The sequence below is a fragment of the Phascolarctos cinereus genome, unplaced genomic scaffold (assembly GCF_003287225.1).
Source record: "Phascolarctos cinereus isolate Bilbo 61053 unplaced genomic scaffold, phaCin_HiC Scaffold_1;HRSCAF=81, whole genome shotgun sequence".
Classification (NCBI taxonomy): Eukaryota; Metazoa; Chordata; class Mammalia; order Diprotodontia; family Phascolarctidae; genus Phascolarctos; species Phascolarctos cinereus.
The window spans coordinates 122791968-122812681 of record NW_027555514.1 but is presented as its reverse complement, the minus strand read 5'-3'; the positions used below and the strand labels follow the sequence as shown (position 1 = coordinate 122812681).

At 36.0% G+C, this 20714-nt stretch overlaps 1 protein-coding gene across 11 annotated transcripts in view; it reads right to left on the bottom strand.

The window, feature by feature from the left end:
* The window catches only part of CADPS2 (calcium dependent secretion activator 2), a 708547-nt gene that overhangs the window by 144334 nt on the left and 543499 nt on the right, over window positions 1-20714 (bottom strand). For 7 of the 11 annotated variants that reach the window (XM_078154013.1, XM_078153999.1, XM_078154004.1 and 4 more), the window contains exons 14-17: window positions 10290-10391; window positions 6113-6176; window positions 3195-3318; window positions 1051-1071 (exon numbers count right to left, since the gene is read on the bottom strand). In XM_078154013.1, the coding sequence (XP_078010139.1) occupies window positions 1051-1071; window positions 3195-3318; window positions 6113-6176; window positions 10290-10391 (311 nt within the window). The remainder of the gene's footprint in view (window positions 1-1050; window positions 1072-3194; window positions 3319-6112; window positions 6177-10289; window positions 10392-20714) is intronic. The other 4 variants (XM_078153997.1, XM_078154015.1, XM_078154012.1 and 1 more) reach the window with 1 other exon arrangement.

Here is a 20714-nt window from a genome sequence, read left to right as displayed (position 1 = left end):
ACTTCTTGTCCTGCACATTTCATAAACAAAATGGGTTGTTATTGGACACTCATGGTTCTTACTAGTCCACATATTCTAAACCATATTTGGCAAGTATTGACAGTAGTTCCTCTTTCCTGCCTCAGTTTCCCTTTAACTCTGTTGTAGAAAACTAGGTAAACATGATAGTTGGTTGCTGGAAAGAAGAGATAACTAGAGAAAACAAAAGATGAAATTTTATTGGAAACCTTCAGTTAGAAATCTAACTAGTTACATGCAGATTTTACTCTAAACTCAGAAAAACAGGGCAAGAAAGACTCTCTGGAGTGCCTTCAAACAAAATTGAAACCTACAGTGTCCTGGATAATTTTTTAAACTTCCTGAAAAAACAAGCCTCACTCAATTACTGATTCCCATTTTTAACAACCCTAACAAATGCTAAAAGATGTAGACGATGGCTTCCAGGATGTTAAGCAGTAGATAGGATCTCAGTGGAGGATTTATAGAAGGACGTGGACAGGAACTGAACATCATAGTAAGGTACATACGGGTCATCATCGGCACTGATGTGTACCCCCACATCCATAAGCTCACAAGTCCAACCAAGTATTCAGTATTAGGAAATATTTTACTTTTCATTTAATATAAATCTCATGTATTGTAGTTTAAGCCCATTCATTTTCATTTTTATCTTCAGTGGCAATAAAAATCTTTCTCCCTTCCTCCCTCCCCTTCCTCCCCTCTCTCCTATGTGTGTGTGTGCGCAAGAGCTCATGCTTATTGACTCAGGGTACTCAGGTTCTCACACTGAAATTCACATCTTTTGAACCTATAGTCTTTCTTCCCTAACCCCATAATGAAAGGTGGTATCAATTGCTGAACTTTGTTTTTGCACCGAATGCTCACTCAGCTATTATTAGCTCATGTACCATCATGGTCTTCTCTGTATTCTGGCCAAAATGGTATAATTTTAAAAAAATCAAAAAGGAAGACATTGGTACATCAACACTACAACATCATCACACCACATGAAAGACAATGGCATGTGCATGCAGGGGGTTGGTTAATCACCTGTTTCCTTTTCTGCTGGGCCTAAAACATAAGCAAAGAGAATTTAGAGGGAAAAAAAATGAATATTACTCCATATAAAATTGCATCAGTATAACAGTCCAATCTGGTACAGAAAAAAAAAATGGACTCATTTTCTATCGTCACTAGAATGTGATTTGATTTTAGGGGTAATCCAAATATAATTGTAATGACTCTTTTTCCTAAAAAGCTAAAACCAACAGAATTCAAGAGCATGGATTTTTTTCCCTTTGATAAACAGGCATTTCTTATCTCTGAAAGTGGAAGGTCTGTTATTCCCATTTGACCATTTTTTAGGAATGATCCCATAATTGACACTATTATCTTATCAATGGTACCAGTAAAAGAAAGAAAATTAGTCTGTGCATTGTATTTTGTCTCTATTAGGAATATATGGCAAAGAAACCATAAACCTTCATTTAAAGGGGTTAGTTTCATACTTCAAACATGTAAACAGGTGCTGTTTCTTGTCACTACCTGTGCTCTAGGCCTAGGATTATGTCTATTTCACCAGAGAGGATGTCTTTCTTAAATGTATATGGAATAATATTTAATTTAATTTAAAGTTTACTTATGAGAAGGCGTGCTATAGCTCAGAAATAGAGAAAGAGATTGCAAGATATAGGAAGGAATATAAAAGTCCTTGCTCCCTTTAAATACTCTTGGATAAGCCAGTGATCCAAATGAAATTAATTACACGGATTTTAATGGAGAAAAAAACATTTCCTATGAGTTTTTGTATATAGAGTTCTGGTCATTTCTTCAAGATTATTTTTTATTTACTTAATTTGTCTATGGATGCCCTTCCCTCTACTCTACTTTCTACCTTACATAGTTTTAAAAGGTTATAAAGTCTATTTTTACATTCATTCTCTTTATCAATTTTCAGAAAGCCCAATATCCCCAACCCATCAAAATTATTTCAGTGAGTATTCAGAAACTGAATACTAAGATATGTCTTTCTCATTTTTTCCAAATGATCTAATATTCATCACTTTTGCTTTAACACAACATGATATCATAATTAATGATGTTAAACTGGTAACTAAGGAGATTTCATGTTGTTACTCTTGTGATATAATATTGGTTGCTATAGTGACGGGATGGCTTTTTTTGTTAATCACTCAGGAGGTTGGTTAACTCATGCTTGTCAGAGAGCTTGACCAGATTTGGAGAGAAAAAGAATTCATACTACAGTTAATCATATCATCCTTATTTCATTTTCTATGATTCTGACAGCAGTTTTAAAATTAGACGATGCTCATATACCAACTCCACAATGAGCATTTTAATACTGAAAAGTTATTGAGGATTTTCAAATGCTGATTATTTGTTAGAAGATATAAAAATATGTGTATTTGAAAAATCATTAACAAAAAGCTTTTCATTCTCCCAAAGTTAATTCTATATGTACATTATGAAACAATATTTTATGCTTATTTAAACAATCACAATCCACTGTCTCCCCTTTAAATTTAGTTTATGCATCTTAAGAAAAAAATTTAGTTCTGCGCCCATGCCACAAGTTTCAATATCCTTTTAAAATTATTCTAAAGATCATTATCCTTAATGAATAAAATCCAAAGAAAGAGAAAAAAATGCACAGTTCTCTCATGAGATCTAATCTTTCAAATGCATTAATATATTGCAAGTAATTAAAAGCTCTGGGTAGTTCTATCAGTTTATTTCGGTACTGACGATATCAACAAGTTTCCCATTTCTAAGCATGAGTACAGAACATCAGAAAACAATCTGGCATGACATTACATTGTTATTGATCAAGACAGAATACACTGCCAATAGTTTAAATGTTAGACATACTTACAGTAATGCTAAAAAATACAACCCATGAAAACACCTTCTCGTTTCTTGAAAACTCAAAATAAGAACAAAGGACAACTTAAGCACGAAGCCTGGGTCTTTCATTCAAGCAAAGTCCCAGGAGGCATATTAAAGCAATGAATAGGAAAAAGCTCTACAGTTCACCAGCTGAGATTTTAATGAGACATTTCCCCTTGCTATGGTACAGGTTTGTTCAGGAAAAGGAAAAGACTTCTCACAGAATAGTCAGTTAATAGGCATTGCTGGCTCCCACAGCCACTTTGGCAATTGCTCACTGTACTGACCTTCTATTTTGGCATATTCTGTAAGTCTAGTGTAATTGATCAAGGCAGCCTTCTCTAGACACTTTCTGACCACTTTCTTCACCTCTTCTGCTGGTATGGGAGTGGCAATATCTTTCATTAAAACCTACCAAAAAACAGGAACAAATCATATAAAGCATCTTCAATTCTAATATTTATAGTAAGCAGTGTTAGACAACATCAAAGGGAAGGATAACTGGTAAATGGGCTATTGTTTCTCATCTGAAACATAACCCATTCCTCTTGTCTGAACCATCATTTATTAAATGTATCAAAACCTTTCACATGCCATGGCAGCATTCTGCATCACTAGTCAGTCACTCTCCAGAAACACTGAAGACCGTCCAATGTAGCAGCAATTGTAGATCAGCATTACGATGCATGAGAAAGGATAAAAATGAAAAGTTTGAAAAGCACACCCTAAGTTCAAAGCCCAGCTTTTCTGAGTACTGCACTAAGTAATATGTGAGAAGAAAAACAAAGCAACAACAAAAATTCTCCACAGATGAACAGCGTGAATTGCTTTTGAATTAATACCTTCCTTTCTCCCATGAATGTATTCTTAATTACTGTAACCTGCTATTACTGATAAGACAATACACTGCAAGTAGAGGAAAAGCTCCATGTTATTTTATTGACGTTTTCAATGCCATGTGTACATTTAACCTTTGTCTGAAAGATTAAGAGGGTATCTATCTACTACTGTTCGCTGGGCTCTTAAATCATGTCTTCCTTACTTCTCTTATGAGATAACTAAGTGAAAATTAATTTAAAAGATGAATGCTTAGTTTTCCAAACTCTAAGTAAACTTTATCCTAAGAGAGATTTCATGTCATAGCATCTACTTAAACAGTTAAATAATGACCATGAATTCTTTCCCTTAATACTTAGGGATAGATGCATATTTCTCAATGAAATGTTACAATACATGTCTGAATGCTTGTTAAGACAGCCCCAACCCTTTATAGCTTCAATAAGGTTTTGTTATCTTGTTTTTAATAAAGTTTTTTTATTAAGCAAATAGTAGACAGTGTGGACACAAAATTAAAATACTTGGTAATTTTCAAATACAGCATTTGTTTAGTGAATAGTGTTCTATTAATAGTTTGTCTTAGTGTAAGCACTATAGGAACACGAAAGACCCAATTTCTATATTATTCTATTGATTACCATACCAGCTAATGAGAATATTTGAAAAGGGTAGAGTAAGTAGCCTCAAATATTTCTCCCTAATTCTCCCAGAGTCATGGAGTAGATCCAATTGGGACAAAGATCGCCTTTCATCACTGGTCAGAGAATATGATTAGAAGCAAGTTTCTTATTGCCACTTTTTCTACTTTGTGGACACTTAGCGGAGGAATGGGGCTTGGAACAGTGGGTACCTCCAACAGACCATCAGTTCTAAAGGTTAAAAAGCTTTTCGGGATTTCCTTGTCCCCATCTGTATTGCTGTTGTTGTTAACTCAGTACGTTCTTACCCAGACTTTTCAAAATTTACAGCTTGAAGCTCTTCAATATAAATTTCCAATATTATAAAAATCTAAATCAAACAAGGAACTACTACACCAGCCTTTTCAATTCCAGCATGCTCTGGATGAGGTAGAGTACTCAGGGATGAGGCAATGGAGAGCAGGGTGAGAATATGAGATCTGTACAGAATTCAAAGATCTTATTTTTTCAATCAGTTTCAGCTCCTCTTTGCAATCCCTGGAATGAAGTTTGCCTCTTTTTCCTATTGGAAAGGTACTAACGTGCAACGAAGTATCTAAAATGAATTTAGCATAAGAAGGGAAAGGAGCTGGCAAAGAAAGCCAGCCAGAGCTATGAAATCAGCCCATGAGCTATTGAAATTCTCCAATGAATTCTTAATGGTAATATAGAAGAAGCAGGACTTATCTTATTTCCATATACCTATTCCCTTACTAACCCTCCCCCCCCATGATTTTTACATAATTTTATTGGTATAAGGAAGTCCCAATGAAGAAATTCCCTTTGCTCATATAATATAGCTCCTCCTCTGGGACTGAGAGTTTGGAGAGTTGCTTAGAACACTCCCAGATCAAATGAGTAGCCAGGAGTTATACATTATATTGTATACAGCTTATGGGTCACAGGTGGGGTGAGACTCGAACCAAAGTCTTTCTCATTCTGTGGCCAGCTATCTAGATGCTATGGCACACTGATGCGCTAGCTACTCTAATTGTTTGTAATACATAAAATAGCTTCTTCCTTTAAAATTTTTGTATTTTGCATGAGACACAGAAGTATACTTCTAGAAAAATGTTACTTTTAATATGCAAGGATGGAATCCTGTTTTCTTTTCTCTTATTATGGGAAAATGGATTTCTACATGTTGAACAACAATTGACGGTGCATTAGATTAGGCATCATTGGAGAAATGAATCTCCTTGAGGTGAGTTTTGGATGCAAAGAAAGAGAAGAGCTAATGGATATTGGATGGAAAATGAGGAGAGATGGAAGAAAAAATGGGAGATACAAGAGGTGTGGTGGAAAGAAACATACCAGTGGAACATTGTAAGAGTGAGGAGGAAGTGAATGTGTAGAAAAGCGAGAAGGGCAGAATGAAGGGATCTTTGTGAAGGTAACTGAGCTATTCAGAATGGACAGAAGACAAGAAAGATCATTGTAGCTTCATGGAGGGAGAATAAACTGGATGACAGGAGGCCAGTGAAACCTCAGGTTTACAGAAGACAGGATTGCAGATGCAACAGAAGCAGAGGAGAAGGATTTTAACGTGTGGGGAGAAGGAACTGAAGATGGAGTATAATGGACACAAGGAGAAATATCATAAAGACAAAAAAAGTAGTCAAGAAATACATAACTCTCACTAGCTCAATAATAAAAGGACACGGCACATGAAAATTCAAGTAAAAACTTACCCTTTCGAGTAATGAAAGTGTAGCTTTGAGAGCACCTTCAGGCCGTCCAAAGGGAAAGCAGTACCTTTAAAAACAAACAAAAAAGGGACAAGAGGTCAAACATCTTATATCTAATTTAAAACCTCCTATATTAATTCCTTGTTCAATTATTCATAATGGAATTCAGTGAAGGGAGGACAATTTCACCATTTCAACACAAAAGCTTTCAACTGCATGTATTTTTGTTCACTTTCATAACATAAATGCCCTAAATAGTAAGAGAGCTTACTGCAGTGAAGACTGAAGTATCTTATGTCTTTTTGGTAGTAAAATATGCACTTTAAGAAATGTAAAGGTGGTATATGGATAATGATGGGAAAAGCAATAAAATGCATTTTATAATAAATTCTTCCATTCTTTTTAAAAAGCCTTATTATACAACGAAATCATACATATACATCTGCAATTGAAAAACAGAAGCCCTAGACACCCTCATGCTAGCTATTAGGCGAGGACTGTAGTTCTCCAGCTCCCTGTCAGTTACCCTCTGTTCAGTATCATATTCATAAACCTTCCCATATAACATACTTAAATCCTCTGCTTGTCTTTCACCAGCCAGTAGCTGCTTGACCTGAGTCCACGTACCAGCTCTTTGGTATGTTACATAGATCCTCTGAACATACAAGTGCATGGGGAGAAGAGGGAGGAGAGACCAGATTGAGAAAGGTGTGAATGGGTTGCACAGAAAATTCTCATCACAAAGTGGTAATATGTTCTGGCCGCTCTTTAGAAGGAGGTCCTCTTCAGTCCCCTTTCCACTTAGAATGTAGCATGTTATGGACACTTCTATCCTGGGGATTTTAGGCTGGGTTCTCCCTATTTTCTTGAGCTATGTTCAGCAAACCTTTCACAATGTTACAGGGGCTATACTGGCCTCAGAGTGCCACCTTGCTATGACTTATTCATCTTTCAAATGATAACTTGAAACAAGAGAAATAGGATTGATTTTTTTCAGATTATTCGTAATCAAAAGCACTTTTACTTTAAAACACTTTTAAAAAGCAAACATATTCCTTTAGGAAACATAAAGAAATGATACCAAAACTCCTTATCCTTAAAGATACTGGATTAAATGCAACTCCTCATATAAACTCACTGTTCCACTTAAGAATTCTTGATTTTTAGGATTAGAGTTAGAGTCATTGTGGATTCCAACCTTTTCATTTTACAGATTAGGTGAACTGTCCCTAGTCTTACAAGTAAGGAGAGGGCCAAGTTTCAAACTCAGATCCTTGGACTCCAAAATCCAGCATACTTTCCCTTATACTAAGCTGCTTCATTACTATTTAATCCGGTCATAAACCTTTATCTCTGGGGTAGTATCATTATATGAAAAAAAAAAGTTATTTTCTACTTTGATGTTATTTTTAAATTCAGATAATTTTATAAAACTAAATTTCAATAAAAATAGTTCATAGCTTTTTAAAATAAAAGTGCTTATGCTGTCACAAGTTTTAGCTTTGCTAAATTTTTATTGATCTCATATACAGCCTACATTCACAAAGTCACATAAATATGGTGGTAGAATGTTTTAAAATTGCCTTGAGAAATTTATTTGCCTTTCTCCCACATTTTTTCTCTAACACTCTCTCCCAAAGACTCCTTTCCCTCCCTTCACACTTTTTTTGGGGGGAGGGGGTAATAGGCAAGGAGACATTTATTAAGCTGACTGGCTTCTTTCTTTCTTGGTGGGGAGGGACAGTGGTCTTCCTTCTTAGTAAATCAGCAACACGTTTCTAATCATCTTGTATACCCACAAACCTTAATCCATTTTTAAATAAGACACAAATTTGGCTCTTGTACAGTATTTCCCTCCTCCTGCCTAAATCTTTTCAGAGTATTTGCATAATCCATTCATTGTTCTCTCTATTGTTTATTCCCATTAAACTGCAGGTAACACACTTTATGAATGGAATGCAACTGACCTCTTGATTACTTTTAGCATTTCAGGTCTCTGAAGTCCTGCTGGGTATGTTTTAAATTAGCATTAGTTACCATTATACACATATATGTAAATACTTCAACACACTTATGGAGTAAAAGTAATCCTGAATCAATAAGAGATAGAAACTACTAGGGCCTTTTACATATTCAGGGTGTCCCAAAAGTCTTAGTGCAGGGTTAAGCTATTAAGGCTTAAAATCACATTAAGACTTTTGAGATAATGTGTGTATATACAAACACACAAAAACATGTATATTTATACATATGCATATATTTTGCATATATACATATAAACCCATTCTTTTAAAAGATATATATTGTATCTTAAGTGTACACATATTTACATACATAAATATTTAAAAGGAAAAAATTCTTTTCATCCAACTTTTTAACATTAATATTGGCTTGACATGATGAGGTGGCTGTCAATTGTTTTCAGGATTGCTTAACATTTTCTTGAATAATTTAGATATCAGTATCTGTATATCTAGATAGATGAACCATAAGATTTCTTTTTAACAAAAACTAATTTTACTGCTGTAGCTTTTTTGATATGTGTTGACTAGTAATGAATATCTGAACTGTCATTATGTCAAGATTCAAGGTACACTGATTGCACCTTTGTGCTGGAAGCAATAATTGGGTAATGGAGTTAGCAATGGAAGTGACTTTAGAGGACATCCTTATTTTACAGATAAGGAAACTGAGGACTGAGAGGATAAGTGTCTTGGCCAAGATCACACAACGATCAAATAGCACAGACTTCAACTGGTCATTCAGTGGAGGTCCTCTGTTTTCATAAATTTGTCTGAGTAAATCCCTAGGACAGTTTTAATAATTGTATTGTGATGAGAAACAGTTAAATAGCTGTAAATATGTCTAATGGAAATGGGATGAATACAAAAAAGAGAAAATAAATATGCAAGAAATAAATGCTCAGGGCAGCTAGGTGGCACAGTGGATAGAGCACTGGCCCTGAAGTCAGGAAGACCTGAGTTCAAATTCAGCCTGAGACCAACACTTGACACTTACTAGCTGTGTGACCCTGGGCAAGTCACTTAACCCCAACTGCCAAAAAAAAGAAAGAAAGAAAGAAATGCTCCAGGTTTATTTTTTTTTTGGGAGTAGACCTCTAGATTGTATCAACTCCCTGAGAATTACCCCTAAGTTATTCCAAACGTCCAACTGAAATCTCTTCTATTTTAATGTAAGTCCTTTTCCTCTTCTATAATTATACAGAAAAAACTGTTTTCAAACTAGTTATAAAATCTCTCATATACTTGAAGGTTATAATCAAGTCAACCCATGACTTTTTTTCTTCTTTTGACTAACTAGCTTCAATTTCTTCATATGACAAAAAGTTAGTATTAGCACAGAAATGAAATCATGTCATTTAGAGCTTGAAGAAACACTGAATCTTATTTTGTGATAAAACAGGTAAAATTGCTTTCTCATGGTCAGAAAGTTAGTGTTAAAACAGTGAAATAAAAAATTGAGTGAATTGGAAATTTCTTAAAAAGACACTAACTCAATTGAGTAGTGAGCCCATTCATATTTTTGAGTCACAAAAAATTCACTCCTTCTTTGTTCCAGTCTTAGGTAGATACTTGTTTTTTTTTTTCTTGCCAAGGATAAGCCTGCTTGTGTCTTTTATCCCAGACCCTTTCCATCCATGGTTCAATTCTCTCTAATATTTAATTTGTCTCTTTAGGTGCAAGGTACATGGCCACAAAAAAAGCACATGGCAAGGTCTTTGTCCTCAAGGAAGTGAGCATATAAAGATAATTAGCAGTATAAGGTTCTATATGATATACATCAAGTGTGTGGTATGGATTGCAAGTAATAAGGCCAAGGCAGAGGAAGAAGCAATCACTTTAGGAACTCAAAGTGTGATCAGCTTCGAAGAGGAGGACTTTGAGTTGAACCTTGATAGATGGGCAAGATTAGTTACCAAGACAAAAACCAAAGGAATTTCAAATGAAAGAAGGAGCCCTTCACTGTATTCACTGAAAGGTAGATTGAAATGATATTGCAGAAAAGCTTTGCAAGGCTAAGGATATTGGATGTGATCCTGTAGGCAATCGGGAAGCCACTGTAGGATTTTAAGCAAGGATGCAATGTTATGAATAATCTTGTGGCCCTTTGAATGATAGATTGGAGAACAGGACTCTTGTGAACACAAGGGAAACCATACCTGAAATGGCTAATTTGGTTTTCTAAAAGGGAAGACAGCCTTTCTTTAATCTCTTCAAATCTTTCTTTTTCTTCCACTGAAACGGTTCCAATTCCATCAGGTCTGTTAAAAAAAAAGAGAGAGAAAAAGTCATTTAATTACAGACAACAGATTTCTTTTATATGCTGCTTGGTGCTATGTAGCCAGTGTAGATCTGCAAAGTATTTTAATGTCAAATCCATACAATTTCAATAATCTACATTATCTAGACATTTTCTGACCTTGTTTTTGTCTTGAAAAGCCCCTACAACAAAGGTTATTAGCTTGAATTATACAGACTGGCTTACTACATAAATAAAACACATTGGATAAATTTACAAACATTCCCTTCATATGATGACCTAGAATGAAAGGCACTAAACTATTTTCTTTTAGCCAGTGTTCAAGGTAATGGATTATGAGAAATATTTTCCAGATTTAAAGAAAACAATGAAAAGTCCTTGAAAATGCCTGTGAATAGTATTTTCTAGTAGTACCAAACATTTAACCAAAGAAGTGAACGTTGTACAAGTTATAATATTATAAAAATCTACTGAATGCACTTTAAAATATATTAACTACTTTTATACCAAATAAGAGTAACAATTTTATATTTTTATTTTTACCTGCAAGAAATTTTGTGGGGAAATGCATATTATGCATACAATTAGAAACTCCCACTACTGTCAAAGATTGTATTGCTTCTTTAATTAAAATATAAATGTATGTATATACACACAAAAGGAAAAATGTCTAAAGAAAATTGGAGTCTGAATATAATTCTTCCTTAATTCAGATTCAGAATGAAAGTAAAGATACATCTATGTCAGGGGAATTTATACTTTTAGCTATATCTTTCTACAATTTGATCACCTATAATTCCCCTACTGAACTCTGACTCTCTGAATATAAAAATGTTTTTGGTCATAGAACTAGATATAAATCATACTGAACCTATATTTACCTCTTAACCTGCAATATGTTTGCATAGCCTAACTATTAATTATGAGAGCTGTCCTTGGTGATAATTAGTAATTCCTGCCTTTATTAATTCTATTTTCTAAAGATTCCATTTTTAATTCTTAAAAGATTAGAAGCAGGAGATTGTTTCCCATTATTTCTTTTTTTCATTTTAAAATGTGTCATTGTATACAAAAGCTAAGAAAGGAATGCACATTTCATGAGAATTAAAGAAAAAAAACCAGTTTGTATTAACTTTGGACACAGATTTATATTTGATGTGTTCATTGTGATATACATGGAGATGTATCTTTGATGCTTGTTAACTATAGTCAATTAAAATTAAAGCAATTAATTTTAAAAGTTGCATTTTAATCACAATGACATAAAGACCTTTCATTCAGCAATCAGATCAAAAGCATCTCAAGTGGAATGAATTTTTCCTACGTGTAGATGAATCATTTAAGTGTTTTCATATAAACTCATAAATTACCTAGGTTTATTCTTTAAAAATATTTCCTGCAATTATATCTCATCCTTAATTTATAAAATGCCAAAAGTTTGATTTTCTACTCTGGATAATTCATCAGTAACATTTATTCTATCAGAAAGAATTTTAAGTTAACCTTTCACGGGAAAAAAAAAAACCCAAATGTCAAAATATTGGTCATTCATGATTTTTTCAGAGAATAGAAAAGAAAGTTGATCTATAATGAGAGAAAAGTATAAAAAAGCATAGCAATTAGGTATAGCTGATGATGAAAGTTGAAAACAGTTTTATAATAATGAACTCAAGTAATACTTTGACAAATCAACCTTCTTACACTGAGCGGCTGCTACACGCCAAACATAGATATGCACAGGTGTTTTCCTGGTCTTAATATTAACAAGCATAAAATCGTTCATGGAAGATTAGGCAAAAGAACTAATGGGAGCTTAGCTTTATTCACGCAGGGTAAGACTTATGGGTCCAGGGGTTCATGACATCATTACATGAAGCAACTTTTTTTTCCAACTGAATGATTTTTTCTTTTCACTTGGGTCCAAGTAGAGAACTTTCCTGAATTTTCAAATATTTCAGAGACAGCAGTAAAACCAAGCGTACTAAAGACACATGTAACTATTTCCTATTTCTATTGCTTCAGTATTTCACAAACTTGACCTGAAAGAGCAAATAACTTATCTCCCTTGTTCTGATAAACTGCATGACACTTTGCCTCAGCACTCTGACAGACACAACACGGTTGTATCTGAGTGAATTTCACTGGTAATGCTCGGGGTTGTCAGGTGAGATCATCACCCATAGGATTCAAATAAAGAGTTCTGTCATATTAAACCTCACTGGGGCATGTCATATATATGACAGATAGGAGGCAGGGGTCTACAAAATGACATGTGAGAAAGGTAAACCAGGACGATGTCACATCGGTCAGCCTTCGCCACAACAGGAATTGTCTTACATACTGAGGGGTTGTCACTTTGACACATGTATTACCAAGCGAGGTGTCAGCCTGGCATGTTAAATAAAGCACCTAACACTTAGACTTCTTCACACGTGTTGATTCTATTCCAAGTAGTTAAATGAATATGTAGTTCATGATGAATGCACGAAATGCCCTCCACCCTAAGTTATTAACACATGTGACTAAGTGTATATATTATCCAGGGAAAGGAGAGCCTGTGTATTCATCCAAAGTAATCCTCTTAGATAAAGACTTGTTTTCTACGGCAAGCTTACCAAGGAAACTCTAAAGAATTTCCAACCAGAAATGAGGAAGTATAATTGGTATTAAAACAATATAGCTGCAGCTGAGACACACGGATAGTTGACACTATTCAAAATATAACCTTTTACCAGAAACCAAAAGCTTAAAAATCCATGAGAATTTCAAATGAAATTGACATATTTCATGTTAGTATGACATAATATCAATATGTCAATTATCACATTAGGATTTCAGCTGAAAAAAACCAATACCTTAAATATGAAATAGAGACATTACTGAATGGCTCATTTTAAGTTATGAACTATCAGAAAGCCTTAAATGAATATAACAACCAAATTGTAAGTATTGGGTTCATTTGATTGATCTATTAAGTACATGGTATGTACAAGACATTCTGCTAGCTGATAATAAGAAATATATATATATAACGTGTATATATATATATATATGTGTATATATATGTATATTATTTTCCCCAAAACATTAATTTTTAAAAATTTTGAGTTCCAGATTCTCTTTCTCCCTTTCCTCTCCCCAAGACGGCAAGCAATTTGATATAGGTTATACATGTGCAATTATGCAAAACATTTCCATACTCATACTATATGTTTTTTAAAAATATTTATATACAGATCTAGATCTTGTGCATTTTAGCAAAAATAAGTGTAAAAGATAGAAAAAGATCAGTTAAGCCAAGTTTTGTGTTGTTGATTATAGCAAGCACTAAATTATTATTAACACTATTATTAATATTAATAAAGCATACATTATTTGGAAACTTTTATGATCTAAAAGTAGAAAGAATAGGAAATTAAATAAAGAATGGAGGAATTGAGATTTTAATTTGTTAATATGGGTAAAAAGGCTTCCATATCAAAATATAACATGCATCTTATACACAGAATTAAAAATTAAAGCAAAATTTTATGATTGCTAATTATGACTAATTAGTCATGCCTTTTGGGTTTCCATATAAAAGAAGTAACTAGGTGGCTCAGTGAATAAAGTACAAGACCTGGAGTCTGGAAGACTTATCTTCCCCAGTTCAAATCTGGTCTCAGACACTTACGAGCTGTGTGACTCTGGGCAAGTCACTCTAACCTTGTTTGCCTCAGTTTCCTCATCTACAAAATGAGTTGAAGAAGGAAAATGGCAAACCACTCCAGTATCTTTGCCAAGAAAATCCCAAATGGGTCAGGAAGAATCAGATGTGACTGAAAAACAACTGGCAACAACAACAACAACATACAAGAAATAATTCATTCAGCAGTTGAAATATCCCAGACTGAGAGTGCACTGAGGAGGTAGACCGTTCACCTGTACAGCAGGGAGAGAGAGGCATTCTCTCTTCTCCTTCTCTGTTGGCCATGCCATCAGAGCTATAAGAACTGCATCCATCCATCCAGCAGCAGAAAGCAAAGGACGGACACAAAGAGAAGAAGCAACTTCAAGCAGGGTGGCTGCTTTACAGCAGTGAAGAGACCAGGTTATTGTCGCAAGAAGAGAAGGCAACAGCTGAGCGGCCCTTCTAGCAGAGAGGGGCCTATGTGAAGATTCTACAAAGCAAGAAAGCACTTCCAGGTCATGGAGTGCCATGACTTGTGACTTATCCTTGGCCACACATACATCCTTAACATGTGACTCCTTACCACTGTCCCTTAAGTCTTGGTCATGCACTTCCCACGAGCGCTGTGTGTGTCTGAGGGAGAGAACACCCCCAAGGCTTTTGGGGGGAATGTTTCTGTTAACTATTCTTACAATATCATCTAAGTAAATTTCTTCTCTAAAAGCGAATTAAGTTTTCTGGCTTACTGTTCACAGAAATAACATATTAGTGGGGACATATAAACTACAGGAGTAGGAGTAGCTACCCACAGGGTTACTGCTAGAACTGGAGGCAGCAACTTCTCTCTGGCGACCCAACCAACCTCTGAGTATAAGTTTATGTTGAAGGATTTACCCAGAGAGGGTGTGACTGTACGATGCTTTCTATCTTTCAAAATATTTTCATGTACTCTAGGAAATAATCATTAAACTTGAAGAAGAATGGAGTTAGGGGGAGAATTAACCACCATTTTCAAATATTTGAATGTCTGCCACTTGGATGTACCATCTTTATCTTTCTTAGCTTCACAGGACAGAGAGAGAGCAAATGGGTAGAAATTAATGGGAGGAAGAGTTTGCCTCAACATAAGGCAAGTATTAATGATAATTAAAGTTGTCTAAGAACAGGATTGTTATATCGGGAATCAGGGTAAGGGAACACTGAGTTCCATGACACTAGAAGGGTTTAAGCAGAGGAAGGACTATCCCTTATTTTGGAAGTTGTTATAGACAGCCATGTTTCAAATAGAAGTCCCAGTAATTTACTTTTTAGGTCCTTTACAACAGAGAGATTCTATGCTTCATTATCTCATCTAAAATTCGAAGCAAGCACATGCGGGCACGTGTGTATGTGTGTGTGTGTGTGTGTGTGTGTGTGTGTGTGTAGAGGGGAAGCAAAGCTGGGGAGAGGGTAAACAATTAGCTAAACATGATAATCCTCATTTTAAAGACTAGGAAACTGAGTGTCAGACAGAGCATGTGACACAGCTAGTCAATGACAGAATTTTGACTAGAATCCAGTTCCTCTGAGCTCTATGCTCAGGTACTGCTTATATCTCCTCGTGTCTTTACTGCATATAAATTGTAAAAAAAAATTAAAAATATATATTAGAAATCATTTAATCTGCTGTTTAATTGAGATTGCATAAAAAAAAGTATATATTTTTAGAGACTGGAATACAGCCTTCTGTACCTAACTTCATTACTGATAGCTTAGTAAATGAAATCTGCCACCTTTAGTTTCTTTAAAGTCTCAACTAAAACAGAGAGGAGGAAGTGACTCTGAAAATATGGCACTTTTTGGCTTCTTTCATTAGAGTTAATTATGCATTTGCCATATGCATCAAAGATGTCAATGCAATTCAGCAAATGTTTATTGTTTAGTTTTTGGATGCAGGACATTGTACAGGGTGTCATGGGAAATACAGAATTTGGATTAGACATGATCCTTGCCTTCAAGAGTAGGGGAATGTGGCACACACACAAATAACTATATGACCTAATTTTTTGGACCAGACCTTTAATTTCATTGGCATACTGAACTCCCAATGAGGAAACTCCATTTATCAATGCAGATAGGCATCTACACTGCCACTTACCATCTACAGTCTTCCAGGAGGCACTGAGTTAAGTGAGGACCCCACAGCATGTATGTGTCAAAGGCAAAACTTGAAACTGGGTTTTCTTGCCTCTCTATCCACTATGCCATGCTTTCTCACTAGCTTAACAAAGAATGCATGATAAGTGTACATAGTGCTCAGTTAACATGGGATTTCTACCAGTGAAAAGTCTGTTACTGATTTTTTGGTCTTTTTATTTTGGCAGGTGGTGGGGGATCAGGTATAGCTTCACGGAAGGGTTAGCATTACCTTAAGATTTAAAGGTTTTAAAGACCAGATAGGAATTCAGTGTATGAAGAAGGGAAGACTAGAATGTGAGCCAAGGTGGGAAAGCTCAGGACCCATTCAGGGTAAAGAGAAGAGTCCAGTTTGGATGGAGCTGAGATTATGTGGGGTAAGAAGCATACAGTAAGCCAGGAAAGCTGGGTGCCAAATCATGGAAGGCTTTGAATATCATATAAAGATCAACCTGTAATGGAAAGAGCAATACTTTTGGAGTCAGAAGACTCAGGCTCAAATCCTGGCTCTGTCCCCTTTCATCTCTGGGATTTCTTTTTTTTTTCTTTTTTATTAATTTATTTTGATTTGTTAATAATCACTTCCATATGCTTTTGAGTTTAAAATTTTTCTCCCCCTTCCTCCCCACCTCCCTCCCCAAAATGGTGCACAATCTGACATAGGCTATACCTTTACATTCCTATTAAACATATTTTCACATTAGTGAAGTTGTAAGTAAAAATTAAAACCAATAGGAGGAACCATCAGAAAGAGGAAACAAAACTCAACAGAAGAGAAAAAAAAAGATAGCGATTCAACTTTCACAGTTATGATTACTATCTGTGTCTTTTTCTCCATCCTTTTACCCCCCTGTTCATGCTTTTCTTTCTCCCCTCTCACTTACCCCCCTCACCAATACTTTGCTTCTGACCACCGCCTCCTTCAGTCTCTTCTCCCTTCCATTTTCCCCCTCTCCCCTCTTCCCCTTTGCCCACTGCTTCTTCCCTCCCTTCCATCCCCCTCCCTTTTCTTTCCCCTTTTCCCTCCTACTGCCCATAGGGCAAGTTAGATTTCCATACCTAACTGATTATGTTATTCCCTTCTTGAGCCAAATCTGATGAGAGTAAGGTTCAAACAATGCTCACCCCCTCCCTTCTTTCCCTCTGCTGTAATAGGATTTTCTGTCTTTTCCTGTAATGTAATTTACCCTTGTCTGCCTCCTCCTTTCTCAGTACATTTTCTAAGATCAGACTAATCCACTTACTTGGATCCATTTAAACTTGATTAGATTTTTTTTTATCATTACATCAAAGTTAACTAATATCCACTCCTTTATGTATACTCCTTTAACATGGTGTAATAACAATACAGTTCTCAAGAGTTGCAAGTGTCATCTTCCCTTGTAGGGATGTAAACAGTCTGCCCTTATTAACAACATTTTGTATCTTTCTGTCCCATTTACCTTTTTATGTCTTTCTTGAATCTTGGACTTGAAGATCAAATTTTTTGTTGAGCTCTGGTCTTTTTTGTCAGGAAGGTTTGGAAGTCCCCTATTTCATTGAATATCCATCTTCTCCCTCGAAAAATCATGCTCATTTTTGCAGGGTAGTTGATCCATGGCTGCAATTCAAGCTCCTTTGCCTTACAGAATATCATCTTCCACACCCTGCGGTCTTTTAATGTAGAAGCTGCAAGGTCCTGTGTAATCCTGACTGTGGTTCCATGATATTTAAATTGTTTCTTTCTGGCTGCTTGCAGCACCTTCTCTTTCATCTGGTAATTTTGGAATTTTGCTATTATATTCCTTGGTGTTGTCAATTTGGGATCTCTTTCAGGTGGTGAGTGGTGTATTCTTTCTATGGTTATTTTACCTTCTGGTTCTAGGACTTCTGGGCAGTTTTCCTTTATGATTTCCTGAAAGATACTGTCCAGGCTCTTTTTTTCATCATGATTTTCAGGTAGTCCAATGATTTTTAAATTGTCTCTCCTGGATCGATTTTCCAGGTCGGTTGTTTTACCGATGAGGTAGTTTATGTTTTCATCCATTTTTTTCATTTTTCTGTTTCTGTTTGACTGATTCTTGCTCTCACATAGAGTCATTAGTTTCCATTTGCCCAATTCTAGTTTTTAACAGATTGTTTTCTTCTGTTAGTTTTTGTACTTCCTTCTTCAATTGGCCAATTGTATTTTTAAGGGATTTGTTTTCTTCAGTGTACTTTTTTTCCAGTTTGCCAATTGTGTTTTTTAGGGACTTGTTTTCTTCAGTGTACTTTTTTTCCAATTGGCCAATTGTATTTTTTAAGGACTCTTCTACCTCTCTCATTAGACTTTTAAAATCCTTCTTGAGCTCTTCTAAGAAGGCTTTTTGGGCTTCAGACCAGTTCATATTCCCTTTTGATGTTGCAGATGTGGGTTTGTTGACAATGTTGTCCTCTTCAGAATTTCTGTCTTGATCTTCACTCTTCTCATAATATGAATCTATGGTATGTTTCTTTTTACTCATGGTTTCTTTATTCCCTGGCCTTTAAAGAGACTGAGCTCTCCTGCTGGGGAACAGAGGGCACTGACCCAACCTTCTTGTGTTGGGAGCCTAGGTCTTGGTCACTGGCTTTGTGTGCTGGGGCCTCTTATGTTGGCAATTGGAGGCTGTAGGGTTTTGGCAGCTTACCTCATGTTGGGCTGGAATCAGCAAGGCTGGAACTTTCAGGCAATTCTAGGTTGCCTGCTTTTCCTTTCCTTTAGCTTTCTTCAGCTCCTTTTAGATGGGTGCTGCAGGGTGTTTATCTGCCTGGGGCCCCTTGCAATGCTGCCTCTCTCCTTTCTGCTAATGCACTGGGAGATTCCTTTGAGGTATAGTGCCGAGGCACCTGGTGGTTTTCTGAGCTGGTTTCCACCAGTTCCCCTGCCCTTGCTGAGGCACTAGGAGGTCTAGGTGTTGGTGTTTGCCTGCTTTACCACCTGGGTTTCAGGATCTCCTCCTGGTTGACAGTTGGGTTGGAATCAGCAAGGCTGGGACTTTAGGAAGACTCTAGGTTGTTTTCTTCATCTCCTTTCAGATAAATGCTGTAGCGTGCTTATCTGCCTGAGGCCCTTTGTAGTGCTGCTTCCCTTATTTTTGCTGAGGCACTGGGAGACAGGTTTGCTGGGTTGCTGCACTGTTGTTCCCCCATCTTTCTTCTAGTTCAGCTGTCCCAGGGTTTTTTTTTTTTTCTGGGGTGATATTTTCCGGGTTTTCAGAAGTTGATAGGGGAGGGTGACAGCAACTACCTTTTCACTCTGCCATCTTGGCTCCCAGAAGTGGAAGTCCCCATCTCTGGGATTTCAAACAAGTCACCTGGGGTATGCCTTGGGGTATCAGTTTAGTCATCTATAAAATGAAGTGATCTAAATGGTTTTTCAGTTCATCGTTTTCCAGTTCATTTCTGGTTCCAAAATCTTATGTTATTTTTTTTATAAGAGAGAGTGAAAGAAGGAAGGGAATGAGTACATAGGGCCTACAATATGCCAGGCATTATACTAAAAGCTTTTTACAAATATCTCATTTGCTCCTCACCACAATCCAATGAGGTAAGTGCTATTATTATCCTCATTTTGCAGCTGAGAAAACTGAGGGAAACAAAGTTTAAGTGACTTGGCCAGGAGAAAGAGCTAGTATGTGGCTAACGCAGTATTTGTACTACACTTGCTGACTTGAAGATCCAGCTGTCTATCCAATATGTCACCTAGCTGCCTCTATGAGCTTAAGGGTTTTTTTTTTGTTTGTTTGTTTTTTTATGAACTCTACTTAGTAGGCAATAGGGAGACAGTGAAGACTTCTAAGGAGAGGAGTGACATGACCAAGGTGATATTAAAGAACCCAAATAGATTGGTTTCCCTAAACCCAATTAAGATCAGGATCTCAAAACAGGTTAAAAACTTGTTTCACAGGTCAAGAAAGCTCCATAATAAGTTTGGACCTTCAGAGAAAGTTGCAGCTACAGGTTTTATCCTACCCAGTTCATATAAGAATAGTCTATAAATCATATGTCATTATAATAATAATTATAATAGCTTACATTTATCTAGGGTTTTAAGGTTTACAAAGTGTTCTCATAACTGTGAGGTAGATCATGAAGGCACGTATAATGAGAGATACAGCTAGTGATATCTCTTAATTGCTCTATAAACAGGGACAGGGAAAGATGGATCAGCTTAATAAATGCACCTTTTTAATCTGTCCTTATTGATTATGATGATAGTAATAGCAACTGAAATTTATGTATTGCTCCACCGACATTATTTCATTTAATCCTCATTATGACCCCTCCAAATGGCCTACAGAGTTCCCATAACCTATGCTTGCTAACTATTTCCTTATTTAATTGTTAGACCCTTGCAATTTGACTTCTATCTACTTCTCTCTACAGTGACTACACCCTCTAGTCACTAACTTCTTAATTGCCAAATTCAACAGACTTTTCTGAATTCTTATTCTCCTTGTTCCACCTGCCTCATCTGAC